This window comes from Hemibagrus wyckioides, linkage group LG11 (assembly GCF_019097595.1).
Source record: "Hemibagrus wyckioides isolate EC202008001 linkage group LG11, SWU_Hwy_1.0, whole genome shotgun sequence".
In the NCBI taxonomy this organism is placed as follows: Eukaryota; Metazoa; Chordata; class Actinopteri; order Siluriformes; family Bagridae; genus Hemibagrus; species Hemibagrus wyckioides.
The window spans coordinates 13,077,386-13,093,965 of NC_080720.1; the positions used below are offsets into that span (position 1 = coordinate 13,077,386).

General features: G+C 37.3%; 1 protein-coding gene across 3 annotated transcripts in view; it reads left to right on the top strand.

Moving 5' to 3' along the window:
• Positions 1 to 16,580, top strand: part of lpp (LIM domain containing preferred translocation partner in lipoma) — a 217,050-nt gene that overhangs the window by 116,237 nt on the left and 84,233 nt on the right. For all 3 annotated transcript variants that reach the window (XM_058402435.1, XM_058402433.1, XM_058402434.1), the window contains one exon: positions 12,307 to 12,410. In XM_058402435.1, coding sequence (XP_058258418.1) covers positions 12,307 to 12,410 — 104 coding nt within the window. The remainder of the gene's footprint in view (positions 1 to 12,306; positions 12,411 to 16,580) is intronic.

Sequence of the window (16,580 nt, forward strand, 5' to 3'; positions counted from 1 at the left end):
ATGGCAGGTGAATGTGTCATTTCCATTATTATTCTGCTAATACAAATACAAAACCCGTAGGAGAAAACAAAACAAAACGGACAAAATTAGAAAGAGCAAATTAAACTCGAACACATTATGTCAAAACAGTGCTCGTCACCCTTTAAGCCTCATTTATCAGTCTCTTAATGAGTAAATCTCATAAAAACAACCACTACATCAACCAGGCATTTTTGTATAGCTAACATTGTTATAGCAGTACTATATTCATATCATTTACCTCACCACATAGTCACTGTACTAATATACTACTATATATTTGTATTTTTATTTATTTACTTATTATTTATTTAGTTATTATTTAAAAAAAAAAATTATGTCTATTTATTTTTCCTACAGCTAATCCCATTTTATTGTACGGCACATGTCCATTTTATTTCCTTTTTGATTTATTTTGTTTTATTTTATTTTAAATTCCTTTTTTTGCATTTATTTTTATAACATGGTTAGTCGTTAAAAAAACATCATACTATGTATGAAACAAAACAAACTGAAAGTTCACAAAAGTGACTTCAGTGCAGATTTTTCTGTATATGCTGATAAATGTTTCAGTAATTCAACAAGTAATGAGACACTAAACGTCTTAAATTTAGTTGAATAAATAAGTGATTTAAAACTTGACAACTTAATCCGTATATATATATATATATATATCATATTAGTAACAATTATACGATTTGAATCCTAGCAGCAAACTTGCATGGTTTCTTTCATGTGACTGACATTAGCCTTTAATAACTTAAGTATGCATCTGAACACATAAAACACTGGTGCTGGTGGTGTTTCTTCTTTCAGTTACTTTATTCAAATTTTCTACATCTGTGGTGTTCCTGTCAGATCCGAGAGATCTTTCTCTCACTGCCTTTCTCCTTTAATTATGCATTAACATGCAAATACACGTATAACACACAGTTATGACCACTCCTGCTATCGAACGCATGTATGCATATGTGAATGAGACCGAATTTCTTAGGTCAGCAAATGAAATATTGCTTTAAGGGCTCACTGATAAGATAATATGCTCGTCTATCAGCAACATCTAGACTGTAATCAGCGCTAACCCTGATCAATTATTCGGAAACTAGACAGGCATCGTTTAAAACAGTAGGTGAAATAGACTAATATTAGTCAGTTGTTTATATTTTACTCCTGTTTATGGTTTCTAGAAATGAGAAAACTGATAGCAGCTTTATTATACAGCAAAAATACACACGATTGGCGTAGGCTACAAATTATTAGAGGAAGGAAGCAGGCAAATCAAGGCATAGCGTATGGGAGAGAAAAGCAGAACTTGATGTAGGCTATGGTATAATAATACGTTTATTTATGAGGTATTAAGTAATTATATTTTGAATGATTTAGTTCCATATTTTATCATTCGAAACTTTTATTTTGTAATAACTAATAAAATATTTTGAACACTTGTAATCTGAATTTGTAGATTTATAGAATTACAAAAAAATATAAATTTGAAAAAATCTATTGGCTTCATTGGCTCAGTTGTTATCAAAGTCTTTTTTTTTTTTTTTTTAGATATTATGCAGTTCTATTAACTTTTTATTCTTTGCACTTTTTGTTTGTTTGTTTTTGTTTTTACTTTTATTTTGCCTTGCTTATTGTACTGAAAGATTCTGATATTTATTTTGGAATTTTAGGTACTTTTAAAAGGTGCAATGCAAAAACAGCTAATAAATAATGTAAAAATGCTTTCGAAAGATTTTTTTAGTCTCACTGGACTAGTGGCTGTCATACAACAGCTAGCGACATTGAGCATGAAGGCTACCACATGCTTGCTCTGAGACACGTGAAGCCATCCAACCATTCCATTCTGTCCTGCTGCTCGTGCTGCATCACAAGGCGACATAACACACTTCGAGGAAATCTGCCTCACGGCAAGTTTCTCTCCCTTGTATTCCCAGCTACAGATGGCTGTGGCATCTTCACGATATGAACTCTGGGTGATAGAGTGAAGGGTTTTTTTTTCTGCCGTGATTCTCAGGAGCTTTATAAAGATTTTTAATGGACCATCAAATTTTGACAGTGAATAGCTTTGTCCTCCTTACTGAAAATTGACTACATCCCCAAACCAGGTTTATATCTTCTCCATGATGACTCTGACTTATGTGCCAGTTTAATACAGAAGAAAATGAGGTTCGCTGGCTTTACAGCTGCAAAGTAGACAATAATACAGAACTGGTTTACACCGCACATGTGTGCAAAAACATACTGGATTCATAGCCTACTTAAAATAGTGACTTGGGAGTGTACAACAGCACAAAGGCCAAACCTGGGACTATTGCTGCCTGGCAATATTTCTCTTCCAATATATTAGATTATATAAAGGAATGATTATATTATATAACCCTTCAATATGTCTATTATTCCTCCTTCCTTGATTGTTTGTTCTACTGATGTTAGTTGATGATGTTAGAAAGACAAGAAAAATTGATCACACACAAAAAAAAAAAAATTGGCAGTGAATACCAAAGATTAGACAGTTGTCATATATACAGTACAGAGGTTAAGGATTGAATTGTTTAGGTAAACATACACAGATCAGGCAGAACATTATGAGCACTGCCAGGTGAAGTGAATAACACTAATGATCTCCTCATCATGGCACCTGTTAGTGGGTGGGATATATTAGGCAGCAAGTGAACATTTTGTCCTCAAAGTTGATGTATTAGAAGCAGGAAAAATGGACAAGTGTAAGGATTTGAGCGAGTTTGACAAGGGCCAAATTGTGATGGCTAGAAGACTGGATCAGAGCATCTCCAAAACTGCAGCTCAAACTGCAGTCCATGCCTCGTCGAGTCAGGGCTGTTTTGCCAGCAAAAGGGGGACCAACACAATATTAGGCAGGTGGTCATAATGTTACCGAGTTTTAGAATTTTTCAGGTTCACTCATAGAAGAAGCCTAAGCCACCCTGCCGCCGCTACCTCTCCTAATGTCCAGGAAGCTTTTTGCCAAAGAACCACACAGAGACAGTGACTTAATAGCAAAACTCTTCAAAATGTGAGAGATAAACAGGGAGTATTTATACAGGAGAAAGGTGTAGTATTTAATGTTATCTATTGAAGGTGGTAGCTCAAGTGGTTAAGGCTCTGTGTTGTTCATTGGAAGATCAGGGTTCAAGCCCCTCACTGCCAGGCTGCCTCCACAACCCAGACCCCCAACCACCCACCTACACACACACACTCCAGGGGCACTGCATCATGGCTGACCCTATGCTCTGACCCCAATCCTTCAAGGCTAGGATATGCGAAGAAAGAATTTAACTGTGCAGTAATGTATATGTGACGAATAAAGGATACTTAAACAAAAGACGTCAGCAGAAACAGATGCGGTGGTTGATCTGTTCAGCTTGGCGAGTTTATTACAAAAGGATTATCTAAATTATGGAAGTATAAACTGTCACGGAGTGTCTGTTTGTTCAGCACGTTTATCAAAACAGCTTAGAAAGAATTTCTAGGACAACATAAACGATATCACGTGCATAAGATGAGGTCATAAACAAACAGTATTACAGAGTCAGCCCACGGCAGAGCGTGCCGAGATATATTCAGTATATATCACTGAGTCAGTGTGGCTGCAGATACGAAGCGATCCTCAGGGATCTGTGCAGCAGCAGGAGATGGCGTCTGTGCTACTCTTAGCCGACTTCATCATTAAAACACCTTAATCAGATGTTCAAGAAATACATCTTTGTTATTGTCTATAGTGCTTAAAAACCAATGTGTATTTAATCTCACATATGGTTTTCTAAAGCTTATCTGCATCACTCTCATTAACCTCATGCTCTCTTCTGCTTGATTTATTTATTTATTTCCATTCATCTGTAACCGTTTTCTATCAGCTAATCTTCTATTTTATATCCCATGATGCATTTCTTCGACATCGCTATACATTTTCTAAACATTTCAGCTGATTATGTGTTGTTTTTTTTTATGTTGTTCATTTCTTCTCTGCTGAGCATCACGATTTCAAACCTGTTACCGCATATCCTGACATGAACTTAAGTTCACGCTCTGACCTGTTTTTTTTTTTTTCCTTCGTTATTATTATTATTAGCTAGCATTCCTCTTCTTTCAGTAGCCCCTCATTCTCACCCACCACACATTCTTCTGTTTTATTTTCGGTTGTTGCACTGCATTACACTCTGCTGAGCTCAGCATGTTGGCTTTATAACGCAACATGGTGCACATTGCTGCTGTTTGCTACATTGCTTCACCCTCGTGCACCATGTTATAGCCGTGCGGTTTTCCTTCATGTCATGGTAGTAGACTGAAGTGCCAGGTCAGAAGCAGGACATATTTCGATTCAATTAAATTTTTATTTGCATAGCGCCTTTTAGCAATAGACATTTTTATAAAGATTATATTATATTATATATTATATTTATATATTATATTATATATTATATTTTATAGAAATACATCAATTCAGGATATACATTAAACAAATTATCCTTATTATTATTTCTTAGATACTATAATTAGTCATTTATGCCAAACTGCATGCTAATAAAGAATGGAACACTTTGGGTTGTGCTGTTATAGGAATATAATTAACAAGATGGTGGTTTGGATTATTTTCTTAACAGCACTCTTATTCTACAGCAGTTTTTCCATCAATTTTCTTTCATTCATTCAAGCATGACTTTCAAACTGTTTACATTTCTTGCATGTTTAGAAATGTCCATAAGACAAGCTCCTGTTATCACTTAGATTATAGCAGCTGTGAACAGTCATCCTCTCACCCACCTCTCTTCCTCTTCTGTCTCTTAACCTCCCATAACCTGTGATCCACATATGTGGGCATCACATTTTTGGTTGTGTGCACCATAATACTTAATTCTTTGCAACTGGAACCTGTTGTACACAAAGGAAATGGCTTCATGTTTAAAGATAATATCTGGTTATTATATTTATTGGTTCCTCCTAACCCCAAATAGGTAGAAGAAATTTAAAATGCAAGCTCAGGTCTTAGGAGGTTAAAGTTAACAAAACCAAATATGTAGTTTACCATGTGCTCTGTCCTGTCTGTTACAAAACCTCCTGACACTGGAGACTCCTTCGAAAAATGTTAAATATCCCTCTCCTTACAGAAAACTTTACTACTGCGGCGATTCGACCATTTTGTTTGTTAAATACTAGCAAATTTTTTCTTTCTTAGACGTATTTGAATTACAGCTGGAATAATTACAGTGTCAAAGCTGCTGTTAGAGGAAATTTAACAACAGCCTTTAAGAATTCAACAGATTATCTAGCTAACCAATTTTTATAACAAGCTAATTAACATTCTTGGATGCTGGTTTGCGCAATATAATAGCTTAGACTTAGCTAGCATGCTAGTCACATTGGCTATCTTGGCTAGTTTATAAATTAGAATCCACTGTAGACATTTACCTGAATAAACATAAACATCTACTCATCTTTCTGCCAAAGTGTTTTTTGTCATTGTTTTATCTAACAGTTGTAATTATTGTGTTCATCAGTATGGAACAGGTGTCAATGATGAAGCCAGTGTTTCATTAGAAATGTAGTGTTGCACATTTGGTAGATCTAATAGTTAGCTTAATGCTAGTTTGCTAGTGCTACTGACTCCCGTTCACAATATATTATCCCTTGAACAGCAAGCTTGCTAGTGCGTTTTTAAGTACATTATATAATAGTTAGACCAGGTGTGCCTAAGTCTAGTGCTAGTGACCTATCCTTTGGAATGTTTTGTTCAGACCTTTATGTAACCTCAACCCTGTTAATCAATGCCATCACCAAGGCGAACATTAATATTTAAAACTAGCTGGTAAAATTAGTGCGGTACTGTTTGCCTAACTCGTCCTGCAAGCTTGACTTCTAGCATTTGCTGGAGAGTCCGGTACGTTACATCAATACACGAGGCCAAGAACCACCTGCTTTTACAGAAAGAGGCAATTTGTTTGACATGGCACATGGCCAACCACAGACATTCCCATAACAAAAGATCTCATTTACTCGCCACTAACTACCTCAGGCAAAATCCTGTAACTTTTAAAGACAGAGTTTGTTTCTTTTTTTTTTTTTTTTAAAGACAATAACTTTTTTTTTTTTTAATTTAGTGACAAAACCTTTCAAAACCCTGAATCTTGTGGTGTACAGTAAGATGTTAGACACTTCATGGAACATGGGTGTGGCATCTGAAACTCTGTAAATACTTATGTACAGCTAATGCACATCTAAACAGTAATAGCCAGAGAAACCAGTTCAGCTTGTCAAAACTGGAGTAATCTTGTCTACCTGGTCTTTCCCTGTTTACAGAGTGACGTCTAATCAACATTAGTTTGTAGCAGGATTATATGCAGGCTACAGGCTATAGTACTTGGTACAGTAAAAGCTATAAAACTGTCCACACTAATCACTGTTTTGAGAAGGTACTCATCATCAGCATTAATCACCAGCATTAGCAGGTTAGTTTGTTGCTAAGCTACTCAGTAATGTCTGCTGGCTAGCTTGTTGCTAAGATACTCCCTGGTTGCTGGCAAGCTTATTAAATGTTGCTAAATAAGGATATGCATACACTTTTTAAGGAGTGTTTAGGAGTGTACTGCATATATAGCATAACTGTATAGCCAGTCCAGTTCCCACCTGGATATAGCATCCTGGGAAAAAGATAGTTTCAATAGTATCTTTTTATTCATCAATGCCTCGTTGACTCTTTTGTGATCCTCAATAATGTCAAAGTCTAGTCATCTTTTTTCCCCTAAACAGTAAACCAATGAGTCTGGATTTTGACTTGACCATTTCAACACCTTGATTTTTTTCTTTTTAAGGCATTCATGTTGGGGTTGTTCTCCTCACATTTCTCTTATCCATAAAGGGCTGGTGTGGGTGCAGGTTTTCATTCCCATCAAACAGGACCTGAAATTCCACCTGATTCCACCTGTTTAGGCAACTGATCTTGGCTTTCAGCAGGCTCAGGTGTGGCTTCTGCTTGGTTGGAATGAAAACCTGTACCCACAACACTCCTTTGTTTGATAAGATTGTCTTAAGAATCTTCTAGTATCTAGTGGAGCTCATCAGAGCCTCAGTGACGGCAGGTTTCCAAGATCCTGTGGCAGCAAAAACAGCCAAATCATCACCACCATGCTTAAAAGTTAGTGTGAGATGTTGGTGATGATGTGCTGGGTTTAGTTTTCTCCAAACATTGCACTTATGACCAAACATTTCCACCATGGTCTCATCAGTCCAAAGGATATTGTTCCAGAAATGTTGTGGTTTGTTCAGATGTAATATGAGGAGAGAGCCGGGACTTTATCCCTAGCCTCCATGGCCATACTTGTTCAGTCTTTTTTGGCTTGTGTTGTCATAAACATAAACATTTAATGTGCTGACTGAGGTCACAAGATTAACTCCTGGGTTTTTCTTTATATCTGTGCACTAGACTGTCTGACTTTAGGTTGAATTTGCTGAGACGCCCAATCCTTGGAAGTTTGGTATCTGTCTTCAAAAATTGTTTGGAGTTGGCCTTTTAACACTTTTTGGAATGATAAGCATCAGTAATTGCTTCTCTGAGGTTATGGTTGACGGCCGTTCTTGACATGATGTAGATACATACCTGAGTGCTCCAGAACACCAAACTACCAAGTATTCTTCTTTTATATACCTCTTGATTAACTATTCTTGCTAACTAATTTTAGTAGTAAACCAAAAAAAAGGAATAAATATTGTGGGTTTTATTTTTATTGTCACTTAAAGTTATTTCCTTGTTTATTGAAATTGTTAAGGAACAAACAAAGCCCTGATAAATCAAAGTATCAAAGAATTGAAAGAGGCTGTACTTTCTTTTTCCCCCATGACTGTATACACTATTTAACCAAAGGCCTTGACATTTTCTCTCTCTGGCAGCATGTTAGCAATTCTGCTATGCTCTTCTCACTGACTGTTTTTGAAGATCTTCCTGCTGAGAATAGCTGTTTGAATTCATCACCTTTCCACTCTTTTCACTCCCTCGCAATAGTTTAATCTCCCTTCATGTCTGATTCTTCAAACTTCCCTCTGTTGTCCCTGTGGAATTCCACTCAAATCCACACACTCCAGTGTTTTTTCTCTCTCTCTCTGCTCTTGTACCCTTCTAGGAGAAAGTCAGTGTACTGCTGTTTGCAGCTGCATGATGCAATGAATCAGCCATGCTGTCTTTTACACTTAATTAAAATAGTGTTTATTTACCAAGCTGTTGTGGAAGGTAGTGAGGATGTGGTGAGTGATTATGGTGGTTGGGTGGTGTTTTTGGAGGCTTTTTCCCACAGGTATAAGTTTTGGGGAATTTCCCGCTGGTTATTATCACACTCTGACCGTCCTTGACAGACTGTAATTTTGTTTACATCTCTTGGTACATTTCTAAGTTTGTTTCACTGTTCTTTTGTGCTGCAGGTTGCACAATTTTAGATTATTTTAGATTGTTCAGCAAAAGGGAAACACCAATTATGTTTTCAGATGTATTACTTCTAAACCAATAATAAGACATATTATACTAATTCCCCAATCTGCCTGTGGATATCTTAACCTTTTCAAAACCGAGGCCTGTTTTTAAGCCTCTTGTTTGAAAAAGACATGCTCAAATTACAATGAGTATATCTCAACTACAAGGTGTATTAAATCATTCTGGTACCAAAATAAAGGTACCACATGTGAGAAGTGTAGGATGTAAGAATGGAATAAGTATATATATTACCAGGTCAGAGTATGTGTGGGGGGGGGATAAAAATTATTCTGCCTGACAAAATTTTGACAATTTTAGATAGTATGTTTAGAGAGAACTCATGCAGAAGCAGTCTAAAGACTCAAGAAATCTATTGTATAATTTCCCACCATTAAGAAATACAGTATGTGCTGCCACATCAACCTTTCATATACTGGCTCCAAGCAATAAATGGTAAGTATTTATTTAAAGACTGCAGGACATGAGGCAGGTCAAAATGGCAGGTGAAGTTGTTTGAAATGTGTGTGAGTCTGTAGGAAGTTTGGTGCATGAGCTGTAATATCCTGCCGAAGTCTCCACAGCATTTTGAATCAAGTCTTTAATAATAGTTATGTTCCTAATTAAAAAAGAAACCTTTTATGGTGCTCTGAAATAACGTTAATTGCTGATTAGAATGCAGTGCACACAAAGCAGCCACTTGTGCATAATAACTCAATAAAGCACAAGTGATAATGTGTGACATTAAGTAAGTGTTCCTGCTGCTTCTCTTCATCAGTGAGAGCACAGTGTTCAGGCTCTCCAGTCAGCACAAATGGAGCTGCTCGTATTCACGACACGAGGCCTTTCTGATCTCCCATCGCCGCCTCTATAGCTTAGCTTAGGACCAACAAACGTCATCCCAGCTTAAGCTCTGCTGCTGATGCTGTGGCTGGAGATCAAAACATAAAAGCCGTTTTTAACGAATAAGGAGAGTCCTCTCCTTATTCCGAACTCAGGACACCTTATACACCAGCGTATTATTGCTTCAAGCAATATATATATAATATTTAGTGAATGCTGTTTCAATGACTCTATATGAATATATATATATATATATATTCATATAGAGTCATTGAAACAGCATTCACTAAATATTGATCAGACACTGCAGGGGAAAAAGATACATTTTGAGATCTTCTACATTTCATAAAGTTAGAAATATATTTCTGATTTAAAGTGTGCCAAAGTCTTCATATTTATATGATTTTCCAGAAGAACAATTCTATGCACTGCTTACATTCCGCAGTTTATTACTACTCCTCAAAGTTCTAGCCAGCCCACCAAGCAACATGTTGCAGAGAGATGGGAGAGAAACAGAGAAAATGGAGGCAACCTGTGGAATTACAGGAAGAACATGCAGACTTCAGGATCAAACTGGAAACCTTGAAGTTATGAGGCTTTAACATTACCTGTGCTGCCTTCCCACTATGTCTTTATATGCTCTAAAATATCGTTTGATTGTCTTCGTTGAACTCCATTATAAACTGAGAGAGACAATCCATCAGTAAGGAATTTTGAGCATTTCTAGACGTCTTGGTCTCGGGCGCTTAGGGCTCATGGAGTGTGTGACGTGTTTTGCACACTTCTGGCAACAAGCTTCAGAATCTTGAACATTTCTGTATGAAACACAATTTTATTTGTATAGCTCTTTAAAAGCAGTTTTACATAAATATATAAATTCAGGGTATCACTTATAATTTCTACATTAAAATTGGAACACAATAATGATTATTGTCTGTTTACATCATCATGCCTTTATAAGCTATTATAAGAGTGTTATAAGAGTTTGTTCGAGTGGTTAGGACATGTGGTTAGCCATTTGCCATGTCATCCAAGCAGTCTCATCCTGTAAAAGTAGGAGGTTCTTAGCTCCACGTCGAAAATGAAATGTAGTAGCCTCTAGTGAAGGGTGGATGTTGGATGTAAGATGGTATTTCTGGCATTAGCTACGATGTATTCGAACACTGGAATACTTGCAGGGAGTGGTTTAAGTGATTCAGCATGGCTCTTGTAATTCAGTTGACTCCAAGTGTGTACCCAGTTGTTCTCACACAGCTGTTTTGAAGGTTTTTTTTTTTTTTTTTTGTTGCTGAAAATGGTACAGAAAGCACTGATTCTGTTATGTAAGATCATTCTAACAGAAGTCTTAATTAAAAAAGTCTGGTCCATATTTTATTTTTAGTGACACCATTCACTTCCAAAAAGCCTGAGTCATTACCTCAAAGTCAATCTGAGAAATGTTTACTCTCTGAAGAAACTATGCTATCAGAGTTTGCGTAAGCCGTGATGAAGTTCACTTAAAGCCAGTGAATAGCTGCAGGGCTTCTAGGAAAATACCACAGGCACAGATCGTAACTTCTTTAAGGTGGTTTTCATTGTAACACTAGTGTCATCACAGTAGTGTTACAGTAGTGCTGTTTGGCAGGTTTTTTTATTTGGAACTGGTTTGGCATGTTTCTATCCTGGGATACTCATCAGCTCATTGTGAGTCAGCGTAAAATTGAATGTTTAGGTCAAGTAGGCCAATGACTTCAGGTATTCAGACTTGGTCAAACCGACTTAAACTGACTTGACTCAAACCGAGCTCCTGTAAAGGGCTACAGACGTGGGTTAACTTTCAGTGAAGACCACCAACTGTATTTTCTACCCTTGGTGGTCTTCCTACTTCTGTCTTAATGATTGTTCCATTAGAAACTAGACTAACACATTTACAACATGAGATATTTGTGGGCTGTTAAGAAGAACCATAACATTCTCAGAGAGAGAGAGAGAGAGAGAGAGAGAGAGGAGTATGGAAGAGGAGGGAGAATAAAAGTTGACATGGTTCATGACCAGTTAAAAAGGCTTTCTTAATAATCATAACTGGAGGTCATGAAGTTTTTACCATAAACTTCCTCGTTTTGCACAGAAGCTTCAGCAGCCTAAGAGAAATGCTGCTCTGCAAGACACGAACTTGTGTCTAATTTATGGTTTGGTAATGGTTTCATTTAGTTTTGCATGACCACAGTTCATTAATTTGCTCACTTTGATAAACTACATCAGTCACATCAGACTCTAATGTAGCCAAATACAAGGCCTAAGAAAACAAGGAGTTTATTTCATTTCTTTTTCTTTTTTTTTTTGGACAAATCTGATCAAAGACAGAAAATAGCAACAATTTCCTGTTTGGTCGTATAGCCTCTAGTCTCTACACACTATATTGGTTTGGACCCTAGAAATACACGGTCAAACCAATGACTCTAGAATGGAACTGGGAGTACAGCCAAGCAGGATCTAGTTTAGAGACGGGAGCTTCCTTTAGCCTGAAACCTCCAGAGCAATCCAATCCAGGGATTAGCGCTGGACTTTAGAATTCCGTGTTTGGCATGTTGCCATGCTTTTGGCTAGACAAGTGCAATGTTTAACTAGTTTTGGATGCAAGGTTTGCTTGTTTGATCTTAGTAAATACCTGCTTATCGATGCATAGTAAATCTAGTTATCACAATGAGACGTGTGCGTGAAACTTTAAGGACGAATATGGATGGAATATGAGTCGAAACTCACACACTCACATTTGTTTTATGAAGAAACGAAGTGTCTCTGTCTCCTTGTTACAGATCAAAATGTAATCTTGAAGTATTGCATCCCCCTGTTGTAATACAGGATTATTTTTGGACTGCAAGGCTGCTTTAATGTTTCTGCATTCAAGGCTGCTTTAATCTTATGGGGTTTTTTTTCCCCAGAAAGTATTTCATGATTCCACTTTACAATCTGCTTTTTAAAATCTACAGGTGATTACCCTCCTCCGCCTCCACCTGTAGTGGACGCCAGCGGTTTGACATCTTCATCCTTCCCTCCGCCTCCACCGATGGACGAGAGCTCCTTTGGATTTCAGGTGAGACTATACTTCACAGCCACACATGTATACGTGACCTAGTAAGATCAAAATTTCCACCATGATCTTTCCAAACCGTTTGCAATGTTGCTGCAACTGCTGTGTATGGCCTTGTTGCTTATCTGACTCACATTCATCTGACCTCTGTGTAGTGGCACTGAGGCTATAGTGAAGACTGACACCTATTGGCTCACCTCAGTCACTTCCCCTAGTGGAAACCTTTAAGAAGTTGCATATATGACTGTATTATCAATTCAGTTCAATTTGAATCATATAATCCTTTTACCAGTAGGTTCAGATTTAGATTTAGATCCTAATCAACAAGCCAGAGATGACTGGGCTAAGAAAAAACTCTCTGAGGAAGCATCAGGAAGAAACCTCGAGAGGAAAAAGGCTCGAAGGAAGTCCATTCTCTTCTGGGTGACACCAGACAGTGAAGTTATAAATCATTATCTAAACATGTTTAAACGCAGAATATAAAATGGTCTAAAAAGTACATCTATCTACACAGGGGGTATGTGCCAGAATTTGCTTATGACATGTCAATCTAGAAAACCCCTGACATTGTTCATATGGCTGAATTCAACCAGAAATGCCCAGGAGGTGATTTAATTAAGGTATTGGATAGTTACATGATAATAAGGAAGTGAATAGACTGATCAATTTAGTTTGTAATCAGATATCAGCTGTCAAACTGTCTGTCAATCCATCAATCACAGCAGAGAATAGGGTTTGGACGCACATTAATAAAGAAGGAGAAAAATGCTTAAATGACATCCATCCATTCAACCATCGAGCCATCCATTTTCTGTAGCACTTATCAGCCTATCCAAGAAGTCTCAGGGCACAAGGAGGGGTATATCCTGGGCACGGTGTCAACCCATCAAACTCACTTATTTACACACTTCAGACCATTTAGAAATGCCAATCAGTCTACAACATATGTCTTTGGACTGGGGGAGGAAACTGGAGTGCCCAGAGGAAACCCCCAAAGCTTGAGGGAAACATGCCAACCACTTAGCTACCGTTACTCATCCCCCTATCACACCCCACCCCATCTCTTCCCACTTAAAAGACATACGTTAATAAGAGGGAAATTAGTCAACAGAAGATACAAAACTGACTGAATTAATCAGCAGTCATTTCCTCACAGACTTTCAGTCGAGTAAAGAGACACTGATGAGACTCGTGTTTAAATACACAGAGCGAGAACACATTTCCTGTTGTAAACTAGTAGTAATGTTTTTCTATGAATAGATTAAATAATAAATTAGAAATGTAAAGGTAGATGAGGCGATTTTTACTGGAATTGGAATGAAATATTTTTCATTCCATGGTTTAAAGTTTTTGACTTCTGGATGTAACTAGACTTTAAAATATCTGGTTGGTCCTTTCACAAACTAGTATAAATAGTGGAAAAGCCTTTTTCCAGGCTGTCATATTGCAATGTATTGTATTCTAAAGATTCTAAAGATTATGTGTTGACATACATGAGCACAGGTTCTATATATAAAGTCCTCTTTCTTTAAAAATAATAACTCATTTTTTAACATAGTCAATAGGGTGAATTCTGGGCTAATTAATTTTGCAAAGTGATTACAGAGTTGCACAGCAGCTGCCTTCACACACGCTCCCTACTCGCTCACATTCATATCTACATGCTCTTATTGTATTTCCCTTTATCTAATGTCTGTAATGCTGTTTGCAGCTGTTGTAACTGGGTTATTTTACAGCATATTACATTTCTAATCGTTTATCATGGTTTGTGTTTGCCAGTAAACACAACCGCTTCATGGTTAATTGCCTTGTTTGTTGCCTCTCTCTGCTTCATTAAAGTCATGAACTGAAACTGCTGATAGCAGAGACATCGCTCGGATCACAGGCGTTTATTTTTATTTTTTTTTTAAACAACCCGAACTCACACCAGTTGCAGGAATTCTAATAAGAGAAAATGATTTTGTTGGATTAGTACTGCTCTAAGCACTAACCCTGCCTCTGATCTCTAACCTGAACTGCTTTATGCACCAAGCAAAAGATTCTTTTTTCTTTTTAAAACTTTTCTTTGTCGGTTTCAAACATTTCAATCACATTTGTTTTCACAATGATCTTTCAGAGTCCTGTTTAGTGCTTTCACTTCTTTCTAACGCTGAATATGAAGGCAGCAGTAAATGTGTAAGCACACCCGGAGTTAGCACCTTGTCATGATCTGATAAAGAGCTCTCTGATGTATTCTGTATTTTAAGAATTCTTGTGTCAATCTTGCATGAAACATGATAGTGAGAGGCTGTGGAAACCTCTGACCTTTAAAAGTCTTCTCATGGATCATGAATTCATCAAACTGTAAATTAGTCTCCCAGGTATGTGAGCGCTCCAGTGTCACATGTTCTGGCTGCTTTGAAACCTAATTGACGAGGTGGTAGCTAAAGTAATGTGACAATGTGTGGTGAGCTTACGAGCCAGTTAAGTGCACTAATATACATTAAATGTTTGCGTCCTTGACTAAAAGGTGAAAATTACGTCTAAAACATGCAGCGTTCTGCCCTCGCATTGCCCGTAAAACATATTTATATTTAATTTATTTTTTACCAAATGGATTTTTGTTCCGGTTTTGTGATGTTCAGCATTGAATATTTTTGTTCTTACCTAGGCAATATATTCATAGAAAAGTTCCAAAAAAACCACTCAAATGATTATACTATATCTTCAAATTAAATAGTGATATTGAACCCATTTCTGCTCTCTGAGACTCCCCAAATGCTGCTTCATAAATTTATTTTAAGCCACTAAAATTCAGTGTAAGGTTATGCTTACACAGACAGAGGGGAAAAACAAATGTCTCGCACTGAGAGTCCTGACTTGTTTTATATCAGATTTATCAGAGATAAATTAATGAATTTGTTTATACTGATTGTGCTGAAAATGTCCTATAAGTCTTTTTCCATTCTGCTGGCAATGTAAATAGAGTTAAACAAGAACTGAATGATGTAGAGTGAGTGTGACCAGGTTACATAGTATTCACATAAACCGGTTACATTGCGAAATCTCACGAGGATGTTGGCGCTGATCAGATCTCCAACTCTAATGTTCAGTTTAGCCAATTAAATCACGTGTGTTAGAATAGTGCAGTGGGTAATGTGTCTGTGCAGAACACCGGCATTGTGGGTTCGGTTCTCAGCTCAGGTGTGAACCCGTTGTTTGATTTTATACAGTGCTTTGAAAATACACTTTCAAATCATAATCATGTAGGAAAACTAATTATGTTACGGATGTACGCATTTCAGTTAAGTAAATTGGATGAGCCTTTTTTTTGTTTTGTTTTTAAGTATATCCAGGTGAAAATAAGCAAAGTTGAAAATAAGGTGTTTTTAGGGAAGTGCAAATCTAACATCTTATCTTGAGGGATCTACTATACATTTACATTTACACAACTTTTGGCAGATGTTCGTTTCTAGAGCGATTTATTTAACTTGTTCTTATACATCTGAGCAGCTAAAGGTTGGGGGCCTTGCTCAGGGGCCCAGGGCTGGCAGCTTGGTGGTGGTGGTGGGATTTGGTGACATGACCCTCTGATCTGTTGTCCAGTGTCCTGTTCACTGAGCTAGCGCTTCTGTGCTCCCTGTGTTAGTTCAGCTTCTAAGTGAAAAGCTCATCTGTTAATCCAGCGGTGTCTAATCTTATCCGGAAAGGGCCGGTGTGAGGTCAGGTTTTCGTTCCAGTTAAACACATCTGATTCCACGTGTTTAATTAGTTGATCTTGGCTTTCACTAGACTCAGGTGTGGCTTCTGCTCAGTTGGAGTGAAACCCACGCCGGCTCCTTCCGGATAAGATTGGACAGTACGTGTTAATCTGTGTTAAATATTCTCTTTCCTTTTATACTATATTTAAGAAAAAAGAACATACCAGAACACAAAAGGGAAATAAATTTATTTGAATCCCTCTCTCTGTATTTTTTTTAAGTTGTTTTCCACATGCAGACTCGAACGTGTAATTTTTGCAGTAGAGCGCTGTACCACATGAGCCACAACTTTCCCTTGTTCCAATTCTCCACGTGTTTCTTGAATAGGAGTGAGGGGGGAAAAAAAGGATGTTGACTTATTTCTGTGCCTAAGCAGAACTAACAAGAGGAAGAGGTCAAAGTGCAGCGGCGAATTTGAATACGCAAACACCAC